Source organism: Panulirus ornatus, chromosome 21, assembly GCF_036320965.1.
Source record: "Panulirus ornatus isolate Po-2019 chromosome 21, ASM3632096v1, whole genome shotgun sequence".
Classification (NCBI taxonomy): Eukaryota; Metazoa; Arthropoda; class Malacostraca; order Decapoda; family Palinuridae; genus Panulirus; species Panulirus ornatus.
Window position 1 is genome coordinate 31,719,968 of NC_092244.1, and position 26,140 is coordinate 31,746,107.

Below are 26,140 nucleotides of genomic sequence, written 5' to 3' on the forward strand. Positions count from 1 at the left end.
GTCAAACACCGGTTTAAGGCATTACATTAATATTTTCCAGCAAAACCAACTTGCTCTGAGAAGTTGGTGTACGTAATCAGATTGGCTTGATCTCTTCCTTCATGACCAAGTTAAGTGAAACTTTAACTCTTCCACCAAACTTGAGCGAAGACAAAAACTTGGAGAAGTGGATGGTGGAGGAGGAGATGGTGAGAGACCATTGAGTGTTCCACGCCAGCCAGGGAAGACTTACTAGTAATGATGCAAGTATTGTGAAGCTTCAGCGGCACAAATGTACATGGAAGAATAACTGCACATAATACATTAGCGGTGTGTACAACGTGCAGGCAAGTTAAGGAGGCGAAGAACAGCCGTCTTTCTAAGCCATTTCCGCCTCGCTAATCTCTGAGAAACTTGCAGAAATCAAGTTTTCACAATACATAGTATTTTCTGTTGATAAAATGTTGGATAACTAAAGTAAAGATGCCAATAGTTCATAATGAAGGGACGTATTAATCCCAGGATCCACAAACGAGCAGACGTTAGCGCATCGATATTTGCATGACAGGAACGTGAGACAGGTTAAGGTAGATGGCCAGCATAAAGTGTGTTTCGTTCATTTTGCTGTGAGTAAGTTGAAGGGTGGCGGGCGGCGGGTGGCGGGAGCGGTGTCGTCCCCAGCTGGTGTCTGGGGCAGCGGCAGGCTCGTCCCCAGGCCAGGCTTGATCAGCTGATCGGAATTTTCCCTTGGTGTGGCAGGCAGTGTGGCAAGGCCAGCCAGGGGTGCTTAGTGTGGCGCCGTGTGCTGCCCAAGTGACACTGTGTATACCTACCTCGCCTGTGGTCAACACACCATCCCTGGACGGCGTCATGAATGGTCAGTATAGTGAGCCAGGTGATCGGGGAGGTAAGACACTATCTTGCCACCTACTGTCAACACTTGTACCGCTCTTATATACTAGTGACTTTTTCTTTATCAAGTTATTTTGGTCTTACGAAAACTTTGTTACGTAAAACTTTATTATTAAGTTTTAATTGTAACTTCCAAGCAGTGACTAATATACAGTAAAAACATAGAAGGTTTTTCCCTGTGCGTACGTGAAAAAGTTGTCACTATGTTTTATGTGATGACTTAATGTGATCACATGGGACGTGTGTAGGTGGGAGGGGGGGTGGAAGTGCCCCTCACCTGCTGGGGGTGACAACCACAACAAGCAACAGATGCACCAGGCAGGAGGTACGTACTTCCTCGACACGTCATACTTGGTAAAGTTGCTGGTAGTTGTTGCTGAGGGTGGAGGGCGGGCGTACCTGTGTGGTGTGCCACCTGTTGCAGGACCTGGCCACACACACACACACACACACACACACGTGTGTCCCCCGCTGGTGGAGGGGTTGTGGCAGACTGGGGCTGCTGGGGGTACAGGGGCGTTGACACCGGAGGCTGGTTCGGGTTCTTCACTACCAAGGCACGACCCTTCACCACGGTACGACCCTCCAGAGTGATGGTACAACCCTTTCACCATCTCTGTACAACCTCTCACAGTGATGGTACAACCCTTCACCACCACGTTACAACCCTTCACAGTGATGGTACAATCCTTCACAGTGATGCTTCAACCCTTCACCACCAAGGTACAACTCTTTACCGTGATGGTACAACCCTTCACCACCACGTTACGATTCACAGTCATGGTGCAGCCATCACCACCACGGTACAACCCTCCACAGTGGTGGTACAACACTTCACCACCACGGTACAACCCTCCACAGTGATGGTACAACACTTCACCACCTCGTTAAAACCCTTCACAGTGATGGTACAACCCTTCACCACCACGGTACAACCCTCCACAGTGATGGTACAACACTTCACCACCTCGTTAAAACCCTTCACAGTGATGGCACAATCCTTCACCACCACGGTACAACCCTTCAGCGTGGAATTACGACCCTTAAGTGTAACAGTACGACCCTTTAGCATGAAGATACGACACTTCTGCATTATCATATGGCCTTTCAGCATGACGGTACGACCCTTCAGCATGACAGTGCGAGACTTCGGCATGACATGTGAGCCTTCAGCATGACATAACGACCCTTCAACATGACGGTACGACCCTTCAACATGACGGTACGACCCTTCAGCATGACGGTATGACCATTCAACATGACGGTACGACCCTTCAACATGACGGTAAGACCCTTCAACATGACGGTACGACCCTTCATCATGACGATACGACCCTGCAGCATGGCGGTACGACCCTTCAGCATGACGGTATGACCCTTCAGCATGACGGTACGACCCTTCAGCATGACGGCGCGACCCTTCAGCGAGATGGTACGACCCTTCAGCGCGATGGTATGACCCTTCAGCATGAGGGCACGACCCTTCAGCATGACGGTGCGACCCTTCAGCGCGATGGTACGACCCTTCAGCATGACGGTGCGACCATCAGCGCGATGGTACGACTCTTCAGCATGACGGTGCGACCCTTCAGCGCGATGGTACGACCCTTCAGCATGAGGGTACGACCCTTCAGCATGACGGTGCGACCTTCAGCGCGATGGTACGACCCTTCAGCATGATGGTACGACCCTTCAGCGCGATGGTACGACCCTTCAGCATGACGGTACGACCCTTCAGCATGACGGTACGACCCTTCAGCGCGATGGTACGACCCTTCAGCATGACGGTGCGACCCTTCAGCGCGATGGTACGACCCTTCAGCATGATGGTACGACCCTTCAGCATGACGTTACGACCCTTCAGCGCGATGGTACGACCTTTCAGCATGAGGGTGCGACCCTTCAGCGCGATGGTACGACCCTTCAGCATGATGGTACGACCCTTCAGCGTGATGGTACGACCCTTCAGCATGACGGTGCGACCCTTCACCGCGATGGTACGACCCTTCAGCATGACGGTGCGACCCTTCAGCGCGATGGTACGACCCTTCAGCATGACGGTGCGACCCTCAGCGCGATGGTACGACCCTTCAGCATGAGGGTGCGACCCTTCAGCGCGATGGTACGACCCTTCAGCATGATGGTACGACCCTTCAGCATGACGGTGCGACCCTTCAGCGCGATGGTGCGACCCTTCAGCGCGATGGTACGACCCTTCAGCATGATGGTACGACCCTTCAGCATGACGGTACGACCCTTCAGCGCGATAGTACGACCCTTCAGCATGATGGTACGACCCTTCAGCATGACAGTGCGACCCTTCAGCGCGATGGTACGACCCTTCAGCGCGATGGTACGATCCTTCAGCATGAGGGTGCGACCCTTCAGCGCGATGGTACGACCCTTCAGCATGATGGTACTATCCTTCAGCGCGATGGCACGACCCTTCATCATTACGGTGCGACCCTTCAGCGCGATGGTACGACCCTTCAGCATGATGGTACGACCCTTCAGCATGACGGTGCGACCCTTCAGCGCGATGGTACGACCCTTCAGCATGACGGTGCGACCCTTCAGCGCGATGGTACGACCCTTCAGCATGACGGTGCGACCCTTCAGCGCGATGGTACGACCCTTCAGCATGACGGTGCGACCCTCAGCGCGATGGTACGACCCTTCAGCATGATGGTACGACCCTTCAGCATGAGGGTGGAGGTGACCCAGGGAGACGGCTGGATGGTACAAGTCCAGACACCATCTAACGTGTGTACAATGTGGACGTGAAGCGGTAGCACGAATGTTGCAGGTGTACACACACACACACACACACACACACACACACACACACACACACAGCAGGATGGCACACACACACACACACACACACACACACACACACACACACACACACACAGCAGGATGGCACACACACACACACAGCAGGATGGCACACACACACACACACACACACACACACACACACACACACAGCAGGATGGCCTCAAGATGCGATGACTGATCAGTAGGTAAGACTCCCCAGTCAGCAGTAGGGCGGGTGACGTAGCACCTGGAGACATCTTAAAGTAGAAGTGTGAGGGAAAGGCATAATGATTGGCCCACTCTGGACACCCCTTACCATACACTCTCCTACGTCAAATAGCATTACCACAATTTTCCACGTCAGGCACCACCACACTCTCCTATGTCAAGTAGCGCCACCACACTCTCTTACGTTAGGGAGCACCACCACACTCTCCTACGTCAAGTAGCGCCACCACACCATTCCTAAGTCAGGTAGCACCACCACACTCTCCCACGTCAGCCACCACCACACTCTCCTACCTCAAGTAACACCACCACGCTCTCCGGCTTCCATGGTTCCATTCGCTGCTAAGTCCACTCCCAGATATCTAAAACACTTCACTTCCACCAGTTTTTCTCGATTTAAATTTACACCCCAGTTAACTTGTCCCTTTACCCTTCTGAACCTAATATTTACCTCGCTAACCACCCAATCTATAAACATATTAAACAAGCATGAGGACATCACACACCCCTGCCACAGACTGACTATAACTGGGAACCAATCACTCTCCTCTCTTCCTACTCGTACACATGCCTTACATCCTCGGTAAAAACTTTTCAATGCTTCTAGCAGCTTACCTCACACACCATATGCTCTTAAGACCTTCAACAAAGCATCTCTATCAACCCTATCATCTGCCTTTTCTAGATCCATAAATGCTACATACAAATCCATTTGCTTTTCTAAGTATTTCTCACACACATTCTTCAAAGCAAACACCTGATCCACACATCCTCTACCACTTCTGAAACCACACTGCTCTTCCCCAATCTGATGCTCTGTACATGCCTTCACCCTCTCAAACAATACGTTCCCATACAATTTCCCAGAAATACTCAACAAACTTATGCCTCTGTAGTTTGATCATTCACCTTTATCCACTTTGCCTTTGTACAATGGTGCTATGCATGCATTCCGCCAATCCTCAGGCACCTCACCATGATCCATACATACATTGAATATCCTTACCAACCAATCAACAACACAGTCACCCTCTTTTTCAGTGAATTCAATTAAATTTAACTAAAGTTGGCAAAATGGTCATTAACGTGGTGTGGTTATTAACCTGGTATGGTTATTAACGTGGTGTCCTTATTAACCTGACATGGTTATTAACATGATGTTATTACCTGGCATGGTTATTGACATGGTGTGGTTATAAACGTAGTGGGGTTATCAACGTGGCGTGGTTATAAACATGTTATGGTTTAAACGGGGTGTAGTTATGAACATGGTTTGGTTATTAACGTGGTATGGTTATTAACATGGTGTGGTTATTAACAGTGTCAGTGTGATGGTCCTCAAAGTCAGGTTCAGTCACATAGTGGGAGATGCTGGTGTGTTGTGGGTTGTGTGGTGTCAGCAGACACCCCAGCTGTGACTGGTCGGGTGGCCAGAGGACACGTGACCTTATCTACCAGACAGCTTGACGTCTTACCACCCACTATGTTGACCCGGGAATGGAAGGTGTGCATGGTGGTGTAGTGGTAAGGTCTGGTGAGGTAGTGTGTGTGTGTGTGTGTGTGTAACTATATGGAAGTCAGCAGCTGACGGTGGCCATACATCAGTTGCGTGTGGAAGTCAGCGTGACGTCAGAAGTCTTAATATACCATGGTTGATGGGGTGGGCCCAGGCGCGCCTCCCTCCCTCACTCGGTCTTACCGCTATTTCTACCCGTCATGGCTGTTGCCTCAGGCCAGTGCCCTCAGCTGGTCCTCCTGTGATGACTGGCTTGCCTACCGTCCACTGCTGCAGGCGGCACTGCCGGGTGGCTGGAGGAAGGAAACCCACGCCGGGCTGGCCAGTCATCACTTGGGGCTACAGTCATCACCTGGGGCTACAGTCATCACCTGGGGCTACAGTCATCACCTGGGACTACAGTCATCACCTGGGACTAAAGTCATCACCTGGGACTACAGTCATCACCTGGGGCTACAGTCATCACCTGGGACTACAGTCATCACCTGGGACTACAGTCATCACCTGGGACTACAGTCATCACCTGGGACTAAAGTCATCACCTGGGACTACAGTCATCACCTGGGGCTACAGTCATCACCTGGGGCTACAGTCATCACCTGGGACTAAAGTCATCACCTGGGACTAAAGTCATCACCTGGGGCTACAGTCATCACCTGGGGCTACAGTCATCACCTGGGACTAAAGTCATCACCTGGGACTACAGTCATCACCTGGGACTACAGTCATCACCTGGGGCTACAGTCATCACCTGGGACTAAAGTCATCACCTGGGACTACAGTCATCACCTGGGGCTACAGTCATCACCTGGGGCTACAGTCATCACCTGGGACTACAGTCATCACCTGGGACTACAGTCATCAGATTAATGTTCTCATGATGACGTCATCGGAGGTTCTCGTTCTCTCCACCTTCGCTCATTACCTGCTACACAGGTGTACCTCAGCAGGTGGCAGCAGGGAGCATTCAAACACGTGTACCTCCACGGTTTCAGCAGGAAAGCAGCAGTTAGACAGGCGTACGTCAGCAGGAAGCAGTAGTTAGACAGGTGTACGTCAGCAGGAAAGCAGCAGTTAGACAGGTGTACGTGAGCAGGAAAGCAGCAGTTAGACAGGTGTACGTCAGCAGGAAGGCAGCAGTTAGACAGGCGTACGTCAGCAGGAAGCAGTAGTTAGACAGGTGTACGTCAGCAGGAAAGCAGCAGTTAGACAGGTGTACGTGAGCAGGAAAGCAGCAGTTAGACAGGTGTACGTCAGCAGGAAGGCAGCAGTTAGACAGGTGTACGTCAGCAGGAAGCAGCAGTTAGACAGGTGTACGTCAGCAGGAAGGCAGCAGTTAGACAGGTGTACGTCAGCAGGAAGCAGTAGTTAGACACGAGTGTTATTGATCAGTTATGTCCCCCCCCCCAGCCCCAGCTGACTCACAATCTGGAGTGGGAAATTCCCGAAGCATCGTTACCCAGAACTTACCGCAAGTCATGCATAGCCTGATGATAATTTGGATTATGTATAATGTGCAGTAGGATTATGTATAATGTACAGTAGGATTATGTATAATGTACAGTAGGATTATGTATAATGTGCAGTAGGATTATGTATAATGTACAGTAGGATTATGTATAATGTGCAGTAGGATTATGTATAATGTGCAGTAGGATTATGTATAATGTACAGTAGGATTATGTATAATGTGCAGTAGGATTATGTATAATGTGCAATAGGATTATGTATAATGTACAGTAGGATTATGTATAATGTGCAGTAGGATTATGTATAATGTACAGTAGGATTATGTATAATGTACAGTAGGATTATGTATAATGTGCAGTAGGATTATGTATAATGTACAGTAGGATTATGTATAATGTGCAGTAGGATTATGTATAATGTGCAGTAGGATTATGTATAATGTGCAGTAGGATTATGTATAATGTACAGTAGGATTATGTATAATGTGCAGTAGGATTATGTATAATGTGCAGTAGGATTATGTATAATGTGCAGTAGGATTATGTATAATGTGCAGTAGGATTATGTATAATGTGCAGTAGGATTATGTATAATGTGCAGTAGGATTATATATAATGTGCAGTAGGATTATGTATAATGTGCAGTAGGATTATGTATAATGTGCAGTAGGATTATATATAATGTGCAGTAGGATTATATATAATGTGCAGTAGGATTATGTATAATGTGCAGTAGGATTATGTATAATGTGCAGTAGGATTATATATAATGTGCAGTAGGATTATGTATAATGTGCAGTAGGATTATGTATAATGTGCAGTAGGATTATATATAATGTACAGTAGGATTATGTATAATGTGCAGTAGGATTATGTATAATGTGCAGTAGGATTATGTATAATGTGCAGTAGGATTATGTATAATGTGCAGTAGGATTATGTATAATGTGCAGTAGGATTATGTATAATGTGCAGTAGGATTATATATAATGTGCAGTAGGATTATGTATAATGTGCAGTAGGATTATATGTAATGTGCAGTAGGATTATATATAATGTGCAGTAGGATTATGTATAATGTGCAGTAGGATTATGTATAATGTGCAGTAGGATTATGTATAATGTGCAGTAGGATTATGTATAATGTGCAGTAGGATTATGTATAATGTGCAGTAGGATTATGTATAATGTGCAGTAGGATTATGTATAATGTGCAGTAGGATTATATATAATGTGCAGTAGGATTATATATAATGTGCAGTAGGATTATGTATAATGTGCAGTAGGATTATGTATAATGTGCAGTAGGATTATGTATAATGTGCAGTAGGATTATATATAATGTGCAGTAGGATTATGTATAATGTGCAGTAGGATTATGTATAATGTTCAGTAGGATTATGTATAATGTGCAGTAGGATTATGTATAATGTGCAGTAGGATTATGTATAATTTGCAGTAGGATTATGTATAATGTTCAGTATGATTATGTATAATATAGAGTAAGATTATGTATAATGTACAGTAGGATTATGTATAATGTACAGTAGGATTATGTATAATGTACGGTAGGATTATATATAATGTACAGTAGGATTATGTAGGATTATGTATAATGTGCAGTAGGATTATATATAATGTGCAGTAGGATTATGTATAATGTGCAGTAGGATTATGTATAATGTGCAGTAGGATTATGTATAATGTGCAGTAGGATTATGTATAATGTGCAGTAGGATTATGTATAATGTGCAGTAGGATTATGTATAATGTGCAGTAGGATTATGTATAATGTGCAGTAGGATTATGTATAATGTGCAGTAGGATTATGTATAATGTGCAGTAGGATTATGTATAATGTGCAGTAGGATTATGTATAATGTGCAGTAGGATTATGTATAATGTGCAGTAGGATTATGTATAATGTTCAGTAGGATTATGTATAATGTACAGTAGGATTATGTATAATGTACAGTAGGATTATGTATAATGTGCAGTAGGATTATGTATAATGTGCAGTAGGATTATGTATAATGTGCAGTAGGATTATGTATAATGTGCAGTAGGATTATGTATAATGTGCAGTAGGATTATGTATAATGTGCAGTAGGATTATGTATAATGTGCAGTAGGATTATGTATAATGTGCAGTAGGATTATGTATAATGTTCAGTAGGATTATGTATAATGTGCAGTAGGATTATGTATAATGTGCAGTAGGATTATGTATAATGTGCAGTAGGATTATGTATAATGTGCAGTAGGATTATGTATAATGTGCAGTAGGATTATGTATAATGTGCAGTAGGATTATGTATAATGTTCAGTAGGATTATGTATAATATGGAGTAAGATTATGTATAATGTACAGTAGGATTATGTATGATGTGCAGTAGGATTATGTATAAGGTGCAGTAGGATTATGTATAATGTGCAGTAGGATTATGTATAATGTGCAGTAGGATTATGTATAATGTACAATAGGATTATGTATAATGTTCAGTAGGATTATGTATAATGTGCAGTAGGATTATGTATAATGTGCAGTAGGATTATATATAATGTGCAGTAGGATTATGTATAATGTGCAGTAGGATTATATATAATGTGCAGTAGGATTATGTATAATGTGCAGTAGGATTATGTATAATGTGCAGTAGGATTATGTATAATGTGCAGTAGGATTATGTATAATGTGCAGTAGGATTATGTACAATGTGCAGTAGGATTATGTATAATGTTCAGTAGGATTATGTATAATGTTCAGTAGGATTATGTATAATAAAGAGTAAGATTATGTATAATGTACAGTAGGATTATGTATGATGTACAGTAGGATTATGTACAATGTACAGTAGGATTATGTATAATGTGCAGTAGGATTATGTATAATGTGCAGTAGGATTATGTATAATGTACAGTAGGATTATGTATAATGTTCAGTAGGATTATGTATAATGTGCAGTAGGATTATGTATAATGTGCAGTAGGATTATGTATAATGTACAGTAGGATTATGTATAATGTGCAGTAGGATTATGTATAATGTTCAGTAGGATTATGTATAATGTTCAGTAGGATTATGTATAATATAGAGTAAGATTATGTATAATGTGCAGTAGAATTATGTATAATGTGCAGTAGGATTATGTATAATGTGCAGTAGGATTATGTATAATGTTCAGTAGGATTATGTATAATGTACAGTAGGATTATGTATAATATAGAGTAAGATTATGTATAATGTACAGTAGGATTATGTATAATGTGCAGTAGGATTATGTATAATGTTCAGTAGGATTATGTATGATGTACAGTAGGATTATGTATAATAAAGAGTAAGATTATGTATAATGTACAGTAGGATTATGTATAATATAGAGTAAGATTATGTATAATGTTCAGTAGGATTATGTACAATGTACAGTAGGATTATGTATAATGTGCAGTAGGATTATGTATAATGTGCAGTAGGATTATGTATAATGTGCAGTAGGATTATGTATAATGTACAGTAGGATTATGTATAATATAGAGTAAGATTATGTATAATGTACAGTAGGATTATGTATAATGTGCAGTAGGATTATGTATAATGTTCAGTAGGATTATGTATGATGTACAGTAGGATTATGTATGATGTACAGTAGGATTATGTATGATGTACAGTAGGATTATGTATAATGTTCAGTAGGATTATGTATAATATAGAGTAAGATTATGTATAATGTGCAGTAGGATTATGTATAATGTACAGTAGGATTATGTATAATGTGCAGTAGGATTATGTATGATGTACAGTAGGATTATGTATAATATAGAGTAAGATTATGTATAATGTGCAGTAAGATTATGTATAAAGTGCAGTAGGATTATGTATGATGTACAGTAGGATTATGTATAATATAGAGTAAGATTATGTATAATGTGCAGTAAGATTATGTATAATGTGCAGTAGGATTATGTATAATGTGCAGTAGGATTATGTATAATGTACAGTAGGATTATGTATAATGTACAGTAGGATTATGTATAGTATTTTAGCGAGTGTTTGGTATGGTTTATTGCAATGGTATATCTGAGTAAGGAGAAGGAAACACATTAAACAGCAACAATAACAATGCTTTATTAGACAGGATATACCGGGTGAGGTGACCGAGGGCAGCGAGCTCCTGCAGGTATGGAGGCAGGGTAAGGTGGGTCGAGTGATAGAGGCAGGTGGGGAGGCAAGGTCAGGTGGGTCGAGTGATAGAGGCAGGTGGGGAGGCAGGCTAAGGTGGGTCGAGTGATGCGAGGCAGGTGTGGAGGCAGGGTAAGGTGGGTCGAGTGATAGAGGCAGGTGGGGAGGCAAGGTCAGGTGGGTCGAGTGATAGAGGCAGATGGGGAGGCAGGCTAAGGTGGGTCGAGTGATGCGAGGCAGGTGGGGAGGCAGGGTAAGGTAGGTCGAGTGATACGAGGCAGGTGGGGAGGCAGGGTAAGGTGGGTCTAGTGATACGAGGCAGGTGGGGAGGCAAGGTCAGGGGGGTCGAGTGATGCGAGGCAGGTGTGGAGGCACGGTAAGGTGGGTCGAGTGGTACGAGGCAGGTGGGGAGGCAAGGTCAGGGGGGTCGAGTGATGCGAGGCAGGTGTGGAGGCAGGGTAAGGTGGGTCGAGTGATGCGAGGCAGGTGGGGAGGCAGGGTAAGGGGGGTCGAGTGATGCGAGGCAGGCTTGGCAGGTGTCGAGTGATGCTGGTGATGATAGGAGGCGTCAGATGAAGTGCCTGGCTGCTCAGCCTACGTGGAGCTCGTGTAGGAGGTGGGTGTGGCCCGTCCCGCGGGTCCTGGAGTGTGCGGAGGCTGCAGAATACTGCTTAGGAGGCGCTAGGGATGTAGGAGTGCCGCGGGCGTGGCCGTAGGTCCCTCGTTGTTACAGCTGCTGCTCGTGACGGGCGAAGGCGATGTCCCACGCGAGTCCTGCCAGGAAGATGAACCGTCAGGTGTCCTATTGGGACATCTACTGACGGAAGACACGTCCTAAGGGCGGCTTGAGTCTGGAGTCATATCGCCAAAACTTTAGGTACACAAATGGTGAGCCAACTGCTTGAGTGACTTGATGTGGTGTTACCCGGGTATTGTAAGAGATGGTGAGGTAAGGTCGGTGAGGGACAGCTGTTCTCAAACGGAATCAGAGACGTTGAAGCCGAATGTCGTAAGCTTCTGACCGTCTCAGTGCTGGTGCACTTGAGGTAAAGTCCGTAAGAGCGGCTCTTCTTATGGAAAGGGTCAGGTCATCTATAATTCCAGAAGCCGTCTCTCACCTGCTACCAGCCTGCATCGAGTGTTGGTGTGAAGGATTGATATTGCTGGTGCAGATGTGTAGGATGGGCCACCAAACATATTCTTTCGAGGATTATCAGGTCATGTGAGGTCATAGGCTGTCACTCAGACAATAGCGACGTCATTAAGGTGACCTTGCGTCACTAAAGTGTAGAGTAGGGTATCTGTTGGCAGGGCAGCAGCTTGTCACAATGATGTTCACTACAGCAGGAACTGTGGCATGTCTGGCCAGATTTGTAGCGGAAACTTTGATGCGAGTAATCAATGACCATATGAATGGCTTCTCACCTATATGAACTTCATATGCTGGACAAAGTAACCTCCTGGTTAAAAGTTTCTGGGCAACGTAAACATTCTTTCGGATTCTCTCCTGTGTAAACAATAATGTGCTTCACTACAAGCCTCACAGTCCAAGATCGTTAGGCCCTGGGATCAGTAATATGGCTTCTCACCCTGTATGAACAGTCAGTCAAGTGCTGCAATGGATTACTCCAACAGGAGAATGTCTTTTAACAACTTAAACAATAATATGGCTGCTTCCCAGCATGGAGTCCCCTGGAAGGTCTTTGAACATCAGTATAGCTTCTCTCCTATGTAAATAACTGTGCTGTTTTCAATGAGCCATGTAAGAGAAGGTCTTATGGCACAGTTAACATTTATATGGTGTCTCTCTGTATGAAGTCTTGTGGTTCACTGAAGAACTTCTCTAGGAGAAGAATGTCTGACACTGTGAACATTCATGTGGCTTCTCCCCGGTATGAACATTCTTGTAATGCTTTAAGAGAAACTTCAAGGGAAAGGTCTTCTGACACTGAGCATTCGTGTGATTCCTTTCCTTTATTGATATTCGTGTGCCTAACAAAACCAATCTTTTGGGAGAAGATTATTTACCACCATAAAAAATCATGTGGCTTCTGTCTTACATGTACAATCATGAACCAAACTAGACCACTCCTCCTGGAGGCTTTCTGATACCGTGAGTATTCATAGTGGCTTTTCTCCTGTCTGAATAGTTACGTGTTCTATTACAGAATTTCCTCAGGAGAAGGACTTGTGGCACGTGAACATGTGACTGATTCTTTCGTGGAAGAACATCTATGTGCTCCATCAAACGACTCCTCAAGGAAAAAGCCTTTTGGCAGTGTGAACAATTATGTAATTTCTCTTTTATATGAGCGGGTCTTCATGTGCCTCACTGACCATATCATCTGGCAGAAGGTACTTATCAATGGTCATGTGATTCATGTAATAACCTTACCTGGGAGAACGTATATATGGCTTCTCTCTTGTATGGACATTCGTGTACTGCATTACAGGAACAGTGAGAAGAAAAGGAAATGAGAACCCGAGTCCCTTTTTACCTCATAAACAGGGCAGGTGTATGGTATGCCAGGGTCAGCACCTGTTAGGTTGTTCATCTGTTGTCATCTACCCGTGTAATGACCACACGGGAGGCAGGCACCTTCCGAACTCGGGGGAAACGCCTGGCTTGGTACTGGACTATATTCCAGGAGACATTTCCAGCACGGTCTGGAACGTCAGGTGAGGAAAGTAAACATAGGATTGAGTCCTGTAGTGTGTCAGTCGTCATCAATTGCACTCTTAACCAGGGATGGATTTCAACTTTCCTGTAGGGGGGTGTTCGGAGGGGGGGGGGGTGATGGTCCTTGACACAGACTGTGGCCTGATATATTACTGCTGGTTACTGTAACGTGTAAGACTTGTACAGTTAAGTTACCACAAGTACATCCCACAACTGTGGAATATTTACTTTCCTGCTGAGGTGACCTGATATATATATTCACCAGAGTTTAAGAGAGTAATTCCCTCATGCCATCCTGCAGTGATTCGTACTATGCTGGCTTACAGCAAAGTAAGTGGCGGGGGCCAGGTTGTGTGAGTGGCGGGGGCCAGGTTGTGTGAGTGGCGGGGGCCAGGTTGTGTGGGTGTGTGGGTGGCAGAGGCCAGGATGTGTGGGTGGCAAAGGCCAGGTTATGTAGGTGGCAGAGGCCAGGTTGTGTGGATGGAGGAGTGCAGAGGCTAGGCTATGTAGGTGGGTTCGTGGCAGAAGCCAGGTAGTGTGGGTGGCAGAGGCCAGGTTGTGTGGGTGGTTGGGTGGCAGTGGCCAGGTTGTGTGGATAGGTGGTTGGCAGAGGCCAGATTGTGTGGCTGGATGGTTGGGAGAGACCAGGTTGTGTGGCTGGATTGTTGGCAGAGGTCAGGTTGTGTGGCTGGATGGTTGGGAGAGGCCAGGTTGTGTGGCTGGGTGGTTGGCAGAGGCCAGGTTGTGTGGCTGGGTGGTTGGCAGAGGCCAGGTTGTGTGGCTGGGTGGTTGGCAGAGGCCAGGTTGTGTGGCTGGGTGGGTGGCAGAGGCCAGGTCGTGTGGAGTTGTGGTTGGCAGAGGCAGGTTGTGAGGGTGGGTGAATGGCAGAGAACAGATTGTGTGGCTGGGTGGGTGGCAGAGGCCAGGTTGTGTGGCTGGATGGTTGGCAGAGGCCAGGTTGTGTGGGTGGGTGGTTGGCAGAGCCCAGGTTGTGTGGCTGGATGGTTGGCAGAGGCCAAGTTGTGTGGGTGGGTGGTTGGCAGAGGCCAGGTTGTGTGAAGGAACACCAAGACTTCGTACAATACCAGGGTACTGGTGTATGTACCTGTCTTGACCCCATGTACCAATACCAGGTTTTCTTGCAGAAGGGGTTTAATATGTGATTAGAAGTACCTAGTAATATCGATCATTAGTACTTAAGATATGTAGCCTACCAGTAATTTCGAATAACATTAGTTATATTAAAGAGAATTTTTGCCCTTAACTACTTTACTCTTACACATTTGTTCTTCTGAAAGTTCTTCCATTCTCAGAAATGATTAAGTTATTGATGGTTATCATATGATGCCTAAAGTCTTGCTCTCTTCATTTTCAGCTTCCAAATTACCATCCCAGGAGGAATCTCGTGAGATCTGGCGGTCAACTGATGCTGTGTGTTTTGATGTGGACTCTACAGTCATTATTGATGAGGGACTGGACCAACTTGCTAGTTTCTGTGGCAAAGCTGACGAGGTCAAAAAACTGTAAGTCTTCAAAGGTATTATTATGATAACAATCTTTACCTAAGAAATTCTGATTCAGTTTACAGCGATTATTTCGATGTTTATTAATTCAATATTTGGTGTTCTCTTAGCCATAAATAAATCATGATGAAATGATTATTGCTTTTAGAGTTTTATCAATATACAATATTTTTCAAAATTGATCACCGTGTCCCGCGTTAACGAGGTAGCAGACAAAAAAAGCCACATTCGTTCACACTGTCTCTAGCTGTCATGTATAATGCACCGATACCACAGCTCCCCATCCACAACCAGGCCCCACAGACGTTCCTTACTTGATCAATCCACCTCACACCACATATTGTCCTCAGTCATTTCACTTCCAACACACCCACCTCGCATCCATATAATATTGCTGTGGCTAGTATACCTTCAAACATATCCATTTTTGCCCTCCCAGATAACAATCTCTCCGCACATTCTTCAGTGCTTCCGGAACCTTTGCCCCCTCACCCATCTTGACTCGCTTTCGTTTCCATGGTTCCATTCGCTGCCAGGTCCACTTCCAGGTATCTAAAACACTTCACTTCCTCCATTTTTTCTCCATTCAAACTTATATCCCAACTACCTGTCCCTCAACTCTGCCAAACCCATAAGCTTCCTTTTACTCACATTTAGTCTCAGCCTCCTTATTTCTCACACCCTTACGAAATTAGTCACCAACTTCTGTAGTTTCACACTCATATTTACCACAAGTGCTAGAAGCAGTGAAAAGTTTTTATCAAGGATGTAAGGCATGTGTATGAGTAGGAAGAGAGGAAAGTGATTGGTTCCCTGTGAATGTTAGTTTGTGGCAGGGGTGCATGATGTCTCCATGGTTGTTTAATTTGTTTATGGATGGGGTTGTTAGGGAGGTGAATGCAAGAGTTTTGGAGAGAGGGGCAACTTTACAGTCTGTTATGGATGAGAGGGCTTGGGAAGTGAGTCAGTTGTCATTCGCTGATGATACAGCGCTGGTGGCTGATTTGGGTGAGAAACTGCAGAAGTTGGTGACTGAGTTAATTAAAGTGTGTGAAAGAAGAGAGCTCAGAGTAAATATGAATAAGAGCAAGGTTATTAGTTTCAGTAGTGTTGAGTGACAATTTAATTGGGAGGTAAGTGTGAGTGGAGAAAAACTGGAGGAAGTGAAGTGTTTTAGATATCTGGGAGTGGATTTAGCAGTGGATAGAACCATGGAAGCAGAAGTGAGTCACAGGGTGTAGGAGGGGGCGAAGGTTCTGGGAGCGTTGAAGAATGTGTGGAAGGCAAGAACATTATCTCGGAGAGCAAAAATGGGTGTGTTTGAAGGAATAGTGACTCCAACAATGCTTTATGGGTGTAAGGTATGGGCTATAGATAGGGTTGTGTGGAGGAGGATGGATGTGTTGGAAATGAAATGTTTGAGGACAATATGTGGTGTGAGGTGGTTTGATCGAGTAAGTAATGAAAGGGTAAGAGAAACGTGTGGTAATAAAAAGAGTGTGGTTGAGATAGCAGAAGAGGGTGTACTGAAATGGTTTGGTCACATGGAGAGAATGAGTGAGGAAAGATTGACAAAGAGGATATATGTGTCAGCGGTGAAGGGAACGAGAAGTGGGAGACCAAATTGGAAGTGGTAAGAGGTAGTGAAAAAGATTTTGAGGGATCGGGGCCTGAACATACAGAAGGGTGAAAGGCGTGCAAGGAATAAATGTGGTATACCGTGGTCGACGTGCTGTCAATGGATTGAATCAGAGCATGTGAAGTGTTTAGGGTAAACTATGGAGAGAACTGTGGGGCCTGGATGTGGAGAAGGAGCTGTGGTTTCGGTGCATTACATATGACAGCTAGAAACTGAGTGTAAACGAATGTGGCCTTTGTTGTCTTTTCCTAGCGCTACCTTGCGCACGGTGAGGGGTGGGGTGTGGGGTTGCACTTCATGCGTGGTGGGGTGGCGACGAGAATGGATGAAGGCAGCAAGCATGAATATGTACATGTGTATATATGTATAGTCTTTATGTATGTGTATGTATACGTTGAAATGTATAGGTATGTATATGTGCGTGTGTGGGCGTTTATGTATATACATGTGTATGTGGGTGGGTTGGGCCATTTTTTCATCTGTTTCTTTGCGCTACCTTGCTAACACGGGAGACAGCGACTAAATACAATAAATATAAATATTGTATGTGGCATTTATGGATCTGGAGAAGGCATATGATAGAGTTGATAGAGATGCTCTGTGGAAGGTATTAAGAATATATGGTGTGGGAGGCAAGTTGTTAGAAGCAGTGAAAGGTTTTTATCGAGGATGTAAGGCATGTGTACGTGTAGGAAGAGAGGAAAGTGATTGGTTCTCAGTGAATGTAGGTTTGCGGCAGGGGTGTGTGATGTCTCCATGGTTGTTTAATTTGTTTATGGATGGGGTTGTTAGGGAGGTGAATGCAAGAGTTTTGGAAAGAGGGGCAAGTATGAAGTCTGTTGGGGATGAGAGAGCTTGGGAAGTGAGTCAGTTGTTGTTCGCTGATGATACAGCGTTGGTGGCTGATTCATGTGAGAAACTGCAGAAGCTGGTGACTGAGTTTGGTAAAGTATGTGAAAGAAGAAAGTTAAGAGTAAATGTGAATAAGAGCAAGGTTATTAGGTACAGTAGGGTTGAGGGTCAAGTCAATTGGGAGGTGAGTTTGAATGGAGAAAAACTGGAGGAAGTGAAGTGTTTTAGATATCTGGGAGTGGATCTGGCAGCGGATGGAATCATGGAAGCGGAAGTGGATCATAGGGTGGGGGAGGGGGCGAAGAAGGAGGCCTTGAAGAATGTGTGGAAGTCGAGAACATTATCTCGGAAAGCAAAAATGGGTATGTTTGAAGGAATAGTGGTTCCAACAATGTTGTATGGTTGCGAGACGTGGGCTATGGATAGAGTTGTGCGCAGGAGGATGGATGTGCTGGAAATGAGATGTTTGAGGACAATATGTGGTGTGAGGTGGTTTGATCGAGTAAGTAACGTAAGGGTAAGAGAGATGTGTGGAAATAAAAAGAGCGTGGTTGAGAGAGCAGAAGAGGGTGTTTTGAAATGGTTCGGGCACATGGAGAGAATGAGTGAGGAAAGATTGACCAAGAGAATATATGTGTCAGAGGTGGAGGGAACGAGGAGAAGAGGGAGACCAAATTGGAGGTGGAAAGATGGAGTGAAAAAGATTTTGTGTGATCGGGGCCTGAACATGCAGGAGGGTGAAAGGAGGGCAAGGAATAGAGTGAATTGGAGCGATGTGGTATACCGGGGTTGACGTGCTGTCAGTGGATTGAATCAAGGCATGTGAGGCGTCTGGGGTAAACCATGGAAAGCTGTGTAGGTATGTATATTTGCGTGTGTGGACGTATGTATATACATGTGTATGGGGGTGGGTTGGGCCATTTCTTTCGTCTGTTTCCTTGCGCTACCTCGCAAACGCGGGAGACAGCGACAAAGCAAAAAAAAAAAAAAAAAAATTAGCTAGAAGTAGTGGGTTGGAGCATTAGCTGGAAGCATTAGTTAGAAGCCTCTGAAAAGAGTGCTAGGAATTAGGGATTCTTTATATATGTACTTTTTTATTTATTTATTATTTTGCTTTGTCACTGTCTCCCGCGTTTGCGAGGTAGCACAAGGAAACAGACGAAAGAAATGGCCCAACCCACCCCCATACACATATATATACACACACGTCCACACACGCAAATATACATACCTATACATCTCAATGTACACATATATATATACACACACAGACACATTCATATATACCCATGCACACAATTCACACTGTCTGCCTTTATTCATTCCCATCGCCACCTCGCCACACATGGAATACCATCCCCCTCCCCCTCATGAGTGCGGGGTAGCGCTAGGAAAAGACAACAAAGGCCTCATTCGTTCACAACTCAGTCTCTAGCTGTCATGCAATAATGCCCGAAACCACAGCTCCCTTTCCACATCCAGGCTCCACACAGCTTTCCATGGTTTAACCCAGACGCTTCACATGCCCTGATTCAATCCACTATGTACTTTTATACATACATATACATACACAGACATATACATGCATACACATGAACATATTCATACTTGCTTGCCTTCATCCATTCCTGGCACTACCCTGCTCCCCAGAAAACAGCATCACTACCCCCTGCTTCAGCGAGGTAGCGCCAAGAAAACAGACAGAATAGGCCACATTCATTCACACTCAGTTTCTAGCTGTCATATGTAATGCGCCAAAACCACAGCTCCCTATCCACATCCAGGCCCCACAGTCCTTTCCATGGTTTACCCCAGACATTTCACATACCCTGGTTCAGCCCACTGACAGCACATCAACCCCAGTATACCACATTGTTATAATTCACTCTATTCCTTGCATGCCTCTCTCCCTACTGTATGCTCTGGCCCCGATTATTCAAAATCTTTTTCACTCCACCCTTCCACCTCCAATATGGTCTCTGCTTCTCCTTGTTCTCTCTACCTCTGACACATATATTCTCTTTCTCAACTTCTCCTTGCCCATTCTCTCTATATGTCCAAACCTTTTCAAAACACCATCTTCTGCTCTCTCAACAGCAATCCTTAGATTCCACATATCTATCTTACCCTTTCATTACTTACTTGATCAAACCACCTCACTACACATATTGTCCTCAAACATTTCATTTCCAACAAATCCACCCTCCTCCACACAAACCCAACCATATCCGATGCCTCGAACCATATGATATTGTAAGAACTACTATTCCTTCAAACATGCCCATTTTTGCTCTCCGAGATAACGTTTTCCCCTTCCACACATTCTTCATTGCTCCCAGGACCTTTGCCCCTTCCCACACCTTATGACTCACTTCCACTTCACTTGATTCCATTTGCTGCCAAGTCCACTCCCAGATATCTAAAACCCTTCACTCCCCCAATTTTTCTCTATTCAGACTTACATCCAATTGTCCTCAACCCTGCTGAACCTAATAATCTTGCTCTTATTCACATTTATCCTCAACTTTCTCCTTTCACACACCTTTCCAAACTCATTCACCAACTTCTGCAGTTTCTCACATGAATCAGCCATTAATGCTGTATCATCGGCGAACAACAACTGACTCACTCCCCAGGCCCTCTCATCCTCAACCAACTGCATACTGGCTCCTCTCTCCAAAACTCTTGCATTTACCTCCCTAACCACCCCAGCCATAAACAAATCAAACAACCATAGGGACATCACACACCACTGCCACAGACCGACCTTTCTCTTCCTACTCGTACAGATGTATTACATCATTGATAGAAACGTTTCACTGCATCTAGCAGCTTATCTCCTACACCATACACTCTTAAGACCTTCCACAATGTATCTCTATCAACCCCGTCATATGCCCTCTCCAGATCCATGAATGCTACATACAAATCTATCTGGTTTTTAAGTATTTATCATACACATTCTTCAAAGCAAACACCTGATCCACACATCCTCTACCACTTCTGAAACCACACTGCTCCTCCCCAATCTGATGCTTTGTACATGCCTTCACCCTCTCAGTCGATACCCTCCCATACACTTTCCCAGGAATACTCAACAAACTTTTGCCTTTGTAATTTGAACACTCACTTTTATCCCCTTTGCCTTTGTACAGTGGCAATATGCATGTATTCCGCCCATTCTCAGGCACTTCACTATGATCCATACATACATTGAATATCCTTACTAACCTATCAACACAGTAACCCCCCCTTCTTAATAAATTTAACTGCAACACCATCCAAACTCGCTGCCTTGCTGGATTTCATCTTCTCCCTGACCCTTTCACTCCTCACACCATCCTGAACAAAACACCAAACATCTGCCTCTCTGTCATCAAACATTCAACAAACCTTCAAAATACTCACTCCATCTCCTTTTCACTTCATCACTATCTGTTCTTACTTCCCCCCTTGACCCCTTCACTGATGTTCCCATTTATTCTCTTGCCTTACACACATTATTTACTTTCTTCCAAAACATCCTTTTATTCTCCCTAGAGTTTGATAATACTCTCTCACCCCAACTCTCATTTGCCCTCTTTTTCAACACTTGCACCTTCCTCTTGACCTCCTGCCTCTTTCTTTTATACATCTCCCAGTCATTTGCACTCCTTCCTTGTAAGTATCATCCAAACACCTCTTTTCTCTTTCACTAACAACTTTACTGCTTCATCCCACACTTGCTACCCTTTCTGCTCTGCCCACCTCTCATCTTTTCTCATGCCACCTGTTTCTTTTACAAACGCTGTCACTGCTTTCCTAAATACACCTCATTCCACACCCACTCCCCTCACATCACTTAGTCTCACCTTTTGCCATTCTACACTCAATCTCTCCAGGTACTTCCTTACACGAGTCACCTTTCCAAGCTCACTTACTCTCGCTACTCTTTTCTCCCCAAAATTTTCTCTTCTTTTTTGAAAACCTACACAAATCTTCACCTTCGCCTCCACAAGATAGTGATCAGACATCCCACCAGCTGCCCCTCAGCATCCAAGTCTCTCTTTTATATGCCCATTAAATGATGCGTAATCCAATAATACCCTTTGCCCATCTCTCCCACTCACATGCATATACTTATGAATAATTCTCTTTTTAAACCAGGTGTTCCCAATAACCAGTCCTTTTTCAGCAAACAAATCCACAATTTTTTCACCATTTCCATTCACAACACTGAATAACCAATGTACTCCAATTATACCCTCAACTGCCACATTACTCACCTTTGCATTTAAATTATTTTTTTTTTTTTCATTTTGCTTTGACGCTGTCTCCCGCATTAGCGAGGTAGCGCAAGGAAACAGACGAAAGAATAGCCCAACCCACCCACATACACGTCCACACATGCAAGTATACATGATTATACATCTCAACGTATACATATATATACACACACAGACCAATACATATATATACACATGTACATAATTCATGCTGTCTGCTTTTATTCATTCCCATCGCCACCTCTCCACACATGAAATAACAACCCCCTTCCCCCTCATGTGTATGAGGTAGCGCTAGGAAAAGACAACAAAGGCCACATTCGTTCACACTCAGTCTCTAGCTGTCATGTAATAATGCACCGAAACCACAGCTGCCTTTCCACATCCAGGCTCCACAGAACTTTCCATGGTTTACCCCAGACGCTTCACATGCCCTGGTTCAATCCATTGACAGGACGTCGACCCCAGTATACCACATTGTTCCTTGCACGCCTTTCACCCTCCTGCATGTTCAGGCCCCGATCACTCAAAATCTTTTTCACTCCATCTTTCTACCTCCAATGTGGTCTCCCAATTCTCCTCATTCCCTCCACCTCCGACACATATATCCTCTTTGTCAATCTTTCCTCACTCATTCTCTCCATGTAACCAAACCATGTAACCAAAAGACAACAAAGGCCACATTCGTTCACACTCAGTCTCTAGCTGTCATGTAATAATGCACCGAAACCACAGCTGCCTTTCCACATCCAGGCTCCACAGAACTTTCCATGGTTTACCTCAGACGCTTCACATGCCCTGGTTCAATCCATTGACAGGACGTCAACCCCAGTATACCACATTGTTCCTTGCACGCCTTTCACCCTCCTGCATGTTCAGGCCCCAATCACTCAAAATCTTTTTCACTCCATCTTTCTACCTCCAATGTGGTCTCCCAATTCTCCTCATTCCCTCCACCTCCGACACATATATCCTCTTTGTCAATCTTTCCTCACACATTCTCTCCATGTAACCAAACCATTTCAAAACACCCTCTTCTGCTCTCTCAACCACACTCTTTTTATTACCACACATCTCTCTGACCCTATTATTACTTACTCGATCCAACCACCTCACACCACATATTGTCCTCAAGCATCTCATTTCCAGCACATCCACCCTCCTCCGCACAACTCTATCCATAGCCCACGCCTCGCAACCATATAACATTGTTGGAACCACCATTCCTTCAAACATACCCATTTTGCTTTCCGAGATAATGTTTTCGACTTCCACACATTCTTCAAGGCTCCCAAAATTTTCGCCTCCTCCCCCACTTCCGCTTCCATGGTTCCATCCGCTGCCAAATCCTTTCCCAGATATCTAAAACACTTCACTTCCTCCAGTTTTTGTCCATTCAAACTTACCTCCCAATTGACTTGACCTCAACCCTACTGTACCTAATAACCTTGCTCTAATTCACATTTACTCTCAGATTTCTTCTTTCACACACTTTACCAAACTCAGTCACCAGCTTCTGCAGTTTCTCACATGAATCAGCCACCAGCGCTGTACCATCAGCAAACAACAACTGACTCACTTCCCAAGCTCACACATCCCTGCCCCAAACCTACATTCACTGAGAACCAATCACGTACACATGCCTTACATCCTCAATAAAAACTTTTCACTGCTTCTAACAACTTGCCTCCCACACCATATATTCTTAATACCTTCCACAGAGCATCTCTATCAACTCTATCATATGCTTTCTCCAGATCCATAAATGCTACATACATTGCTTTTCTAAGTATTTCTCACATACATTCTTCAAAGCAAACACCTGATCCACACATCCTCTACCACTTCTGAAACCACACTGCTCTTCCCCAATCTGATGCTCTGTACATGCCTTCACCCTCTCAATCAATACCCTCCCATATAATTTACCAGGAATACTCAACAAACTTATACCTCTGTAATTTGAGCACTCACTTTTATCCCTTTTGCCTTTGTACAGTGGCACTATGCAAGCATTCCACCAATCCTCAGGCGCCTCACCATGAGTCATACATACATTAAATAACCTTACCAACCAGTCAACAATACAGTCACCCCCTTTTTTAATACATTCCACTGCAATGCCATCCAAACCCGCTGCCTTGCTGGCTTTCATCATCCGCAAAGCTTTTACTACCTCTTCTCTGTTTACCAAATCATTTTCCCTAGCCCTCTCACTTTGCACACCACCTCGACCAAAACACTCTATATTTGCCAATCTATCATCAAACACATTCAACAAACCATCAAAATACTCACTCCACCTCCTCACATCACCACTACTTGTTATCACCTCCCCATTTGCCCCCTTCACTGAAGTTCCCATTTGTTCCCTCGTCTTACGCACATTATTTACCTCCTTCCAAAACATCTTTTTATTCTCCCGAAAATTTAATGATACTCTCTCACCCCAACTCTCATTTGCCCTCTTTTTCACCTCTTGCACCTTTCTCTTGACCTCCTGCCTCTTTCTTTTATACATCTCCCGCTCATTTGCATTATTTCCCTACAAAAATCATCCAAATGCCTCTCTCTTCTCTTTCACTAATACTCTTACTTCTTCATCCCACCACTCACTGCCCTTTCTAATCTGTCCACCTCCCACGCTTCTCATGCCACAAGCATCTTTTGAACAAGCCATCACTGCTTCCCTAAATACATCCCATTCCTCCCCTACTCCCCTTGCGTCCTTTATTCTCACTTTTTTCCATTCTGTACTCAGTCTCTCCGGGTACTTCCTCACACAGGTCTCCTTCCCAAGCTCACTTACTCTAACCACTCTTTTCACCCCAACATTCTCTCTTCTTTTCTGAAAACCTCTACAAATCTTCACCTTTGCCTCCAGAAGATAATGATCAGACATCCCTCCAGTTGCACCTCTCAGCACATTAACATCCAAAAGTCTCTCTTTCGCGCGCCTATCAATTAACACATTATCCAATAACGCTCTCTGGCCATCTCTCCTACTTACATATGTATACTTATGTATATCTCTCTTTCTAAACCAGGTATTCCCAATCACCAGTCCTTTTTCACCACATAAATCTACAAGCTCTTCACCATTTCCATTTACATCACTGAAAACCCCATGTACACCAATTATTCCCTCAACTACCACATTACTCACCTTTGCATTCAAATCACCCATCACTATAACCCGGTCTCGTGCATCAAAACTACTAACACACTCACTCAGCTGCTCCCAAAACACTTGCCTCTCATGATCTTTCTTCTCATGCCCAGTTGCATATGCACCAATAATCACCCATCTCTCCCCATCAACTTTCAGTTTTACCCATATCAATATAGAGTTTACTTTCTTACACTCTATCACATACTCCCACCACTCCTGTTTCAGGAGTAGTGCTACTCCTTCCCTTGCTCTTGTCTGCTGACTTTACTCCCAAGACATTCCCAAACCACTCTTCCCCTTTACCCTTGAGCTTTGTTTCACTCAGAGCCAAAACATCCAGGTTCCTTTCCTCAAACATACTACCTGTCTCTCCTTTCTTCTCATCTTGGTTACATCCGCACACATTCAGACACCCCAATCTGAGCCTTCAAGGAGGATGAGCACTTCCTGTCGACTACTTCTGTTTCCAGTTTTAGAAATTGAAATACAATTATTCAAATATTCATTTATATTGTGGCCTGTAAAGGGTGAGTTACTAAAGCTAAGAGGCCACACTGGAGTTCATCAATTATGGAGACTTTTGCTATGGCCAACCCTTCATGGGAGTTCCCAGGCATCAGAGATATACATATAGTTCTATTGGTTATCAGACAACACAGCAAAACTCAATTTTTCTCCTTACATATGAATTAGATATTTCCATCAATAGATTTCTGTCTCTTGTAAAGAAAGTTTTTTGGAATCATACCACTCATCACATGGATTGATAGTGCTATTTTCTCTAAATGCTCTCTGAAATCTAGTTTATCATTCATGATGCCAACCAAATAATTTACATTTGTCCCACTTTCTGTCACTTTCCCTATCAAATCTTTATGTGGTACTACTAATGAATCTTTCCTTGA

At 44.3% G+C, this 26,140-nt stretch overlaps 1 protein-coding gene across 2 annotated transcripts in view; it reads left to right on the forward strand.

The window, feature by feature from the left end:
• The first annotated feature begins 699 nt into the window (after positions 1–699).
• The window catches only part of aay (phosphoserine phosphatase), a 63,478-nt gene continuing 38,037 nt past the window's right edge, over positions 700–26,140 (forward strand). For both annotated transcript variants that reach the window (XR_011714344.1, XM_071675901.1), the window contains exons 1-2: positions 700–856; positions 15,160–15,307. Coding sequence is in view for 1 of the 2 variants with exons in the window: in XM_071675901.1 (XP_071532002.1) it covers positions 850–856; positions 15,160–15,307 (155 nt within the window). In the remaining variant the exon portion in view is untranslated. The remainder of the gene's footprint in view (positions 857–15,159; positions 15,308–26,140) is intronic.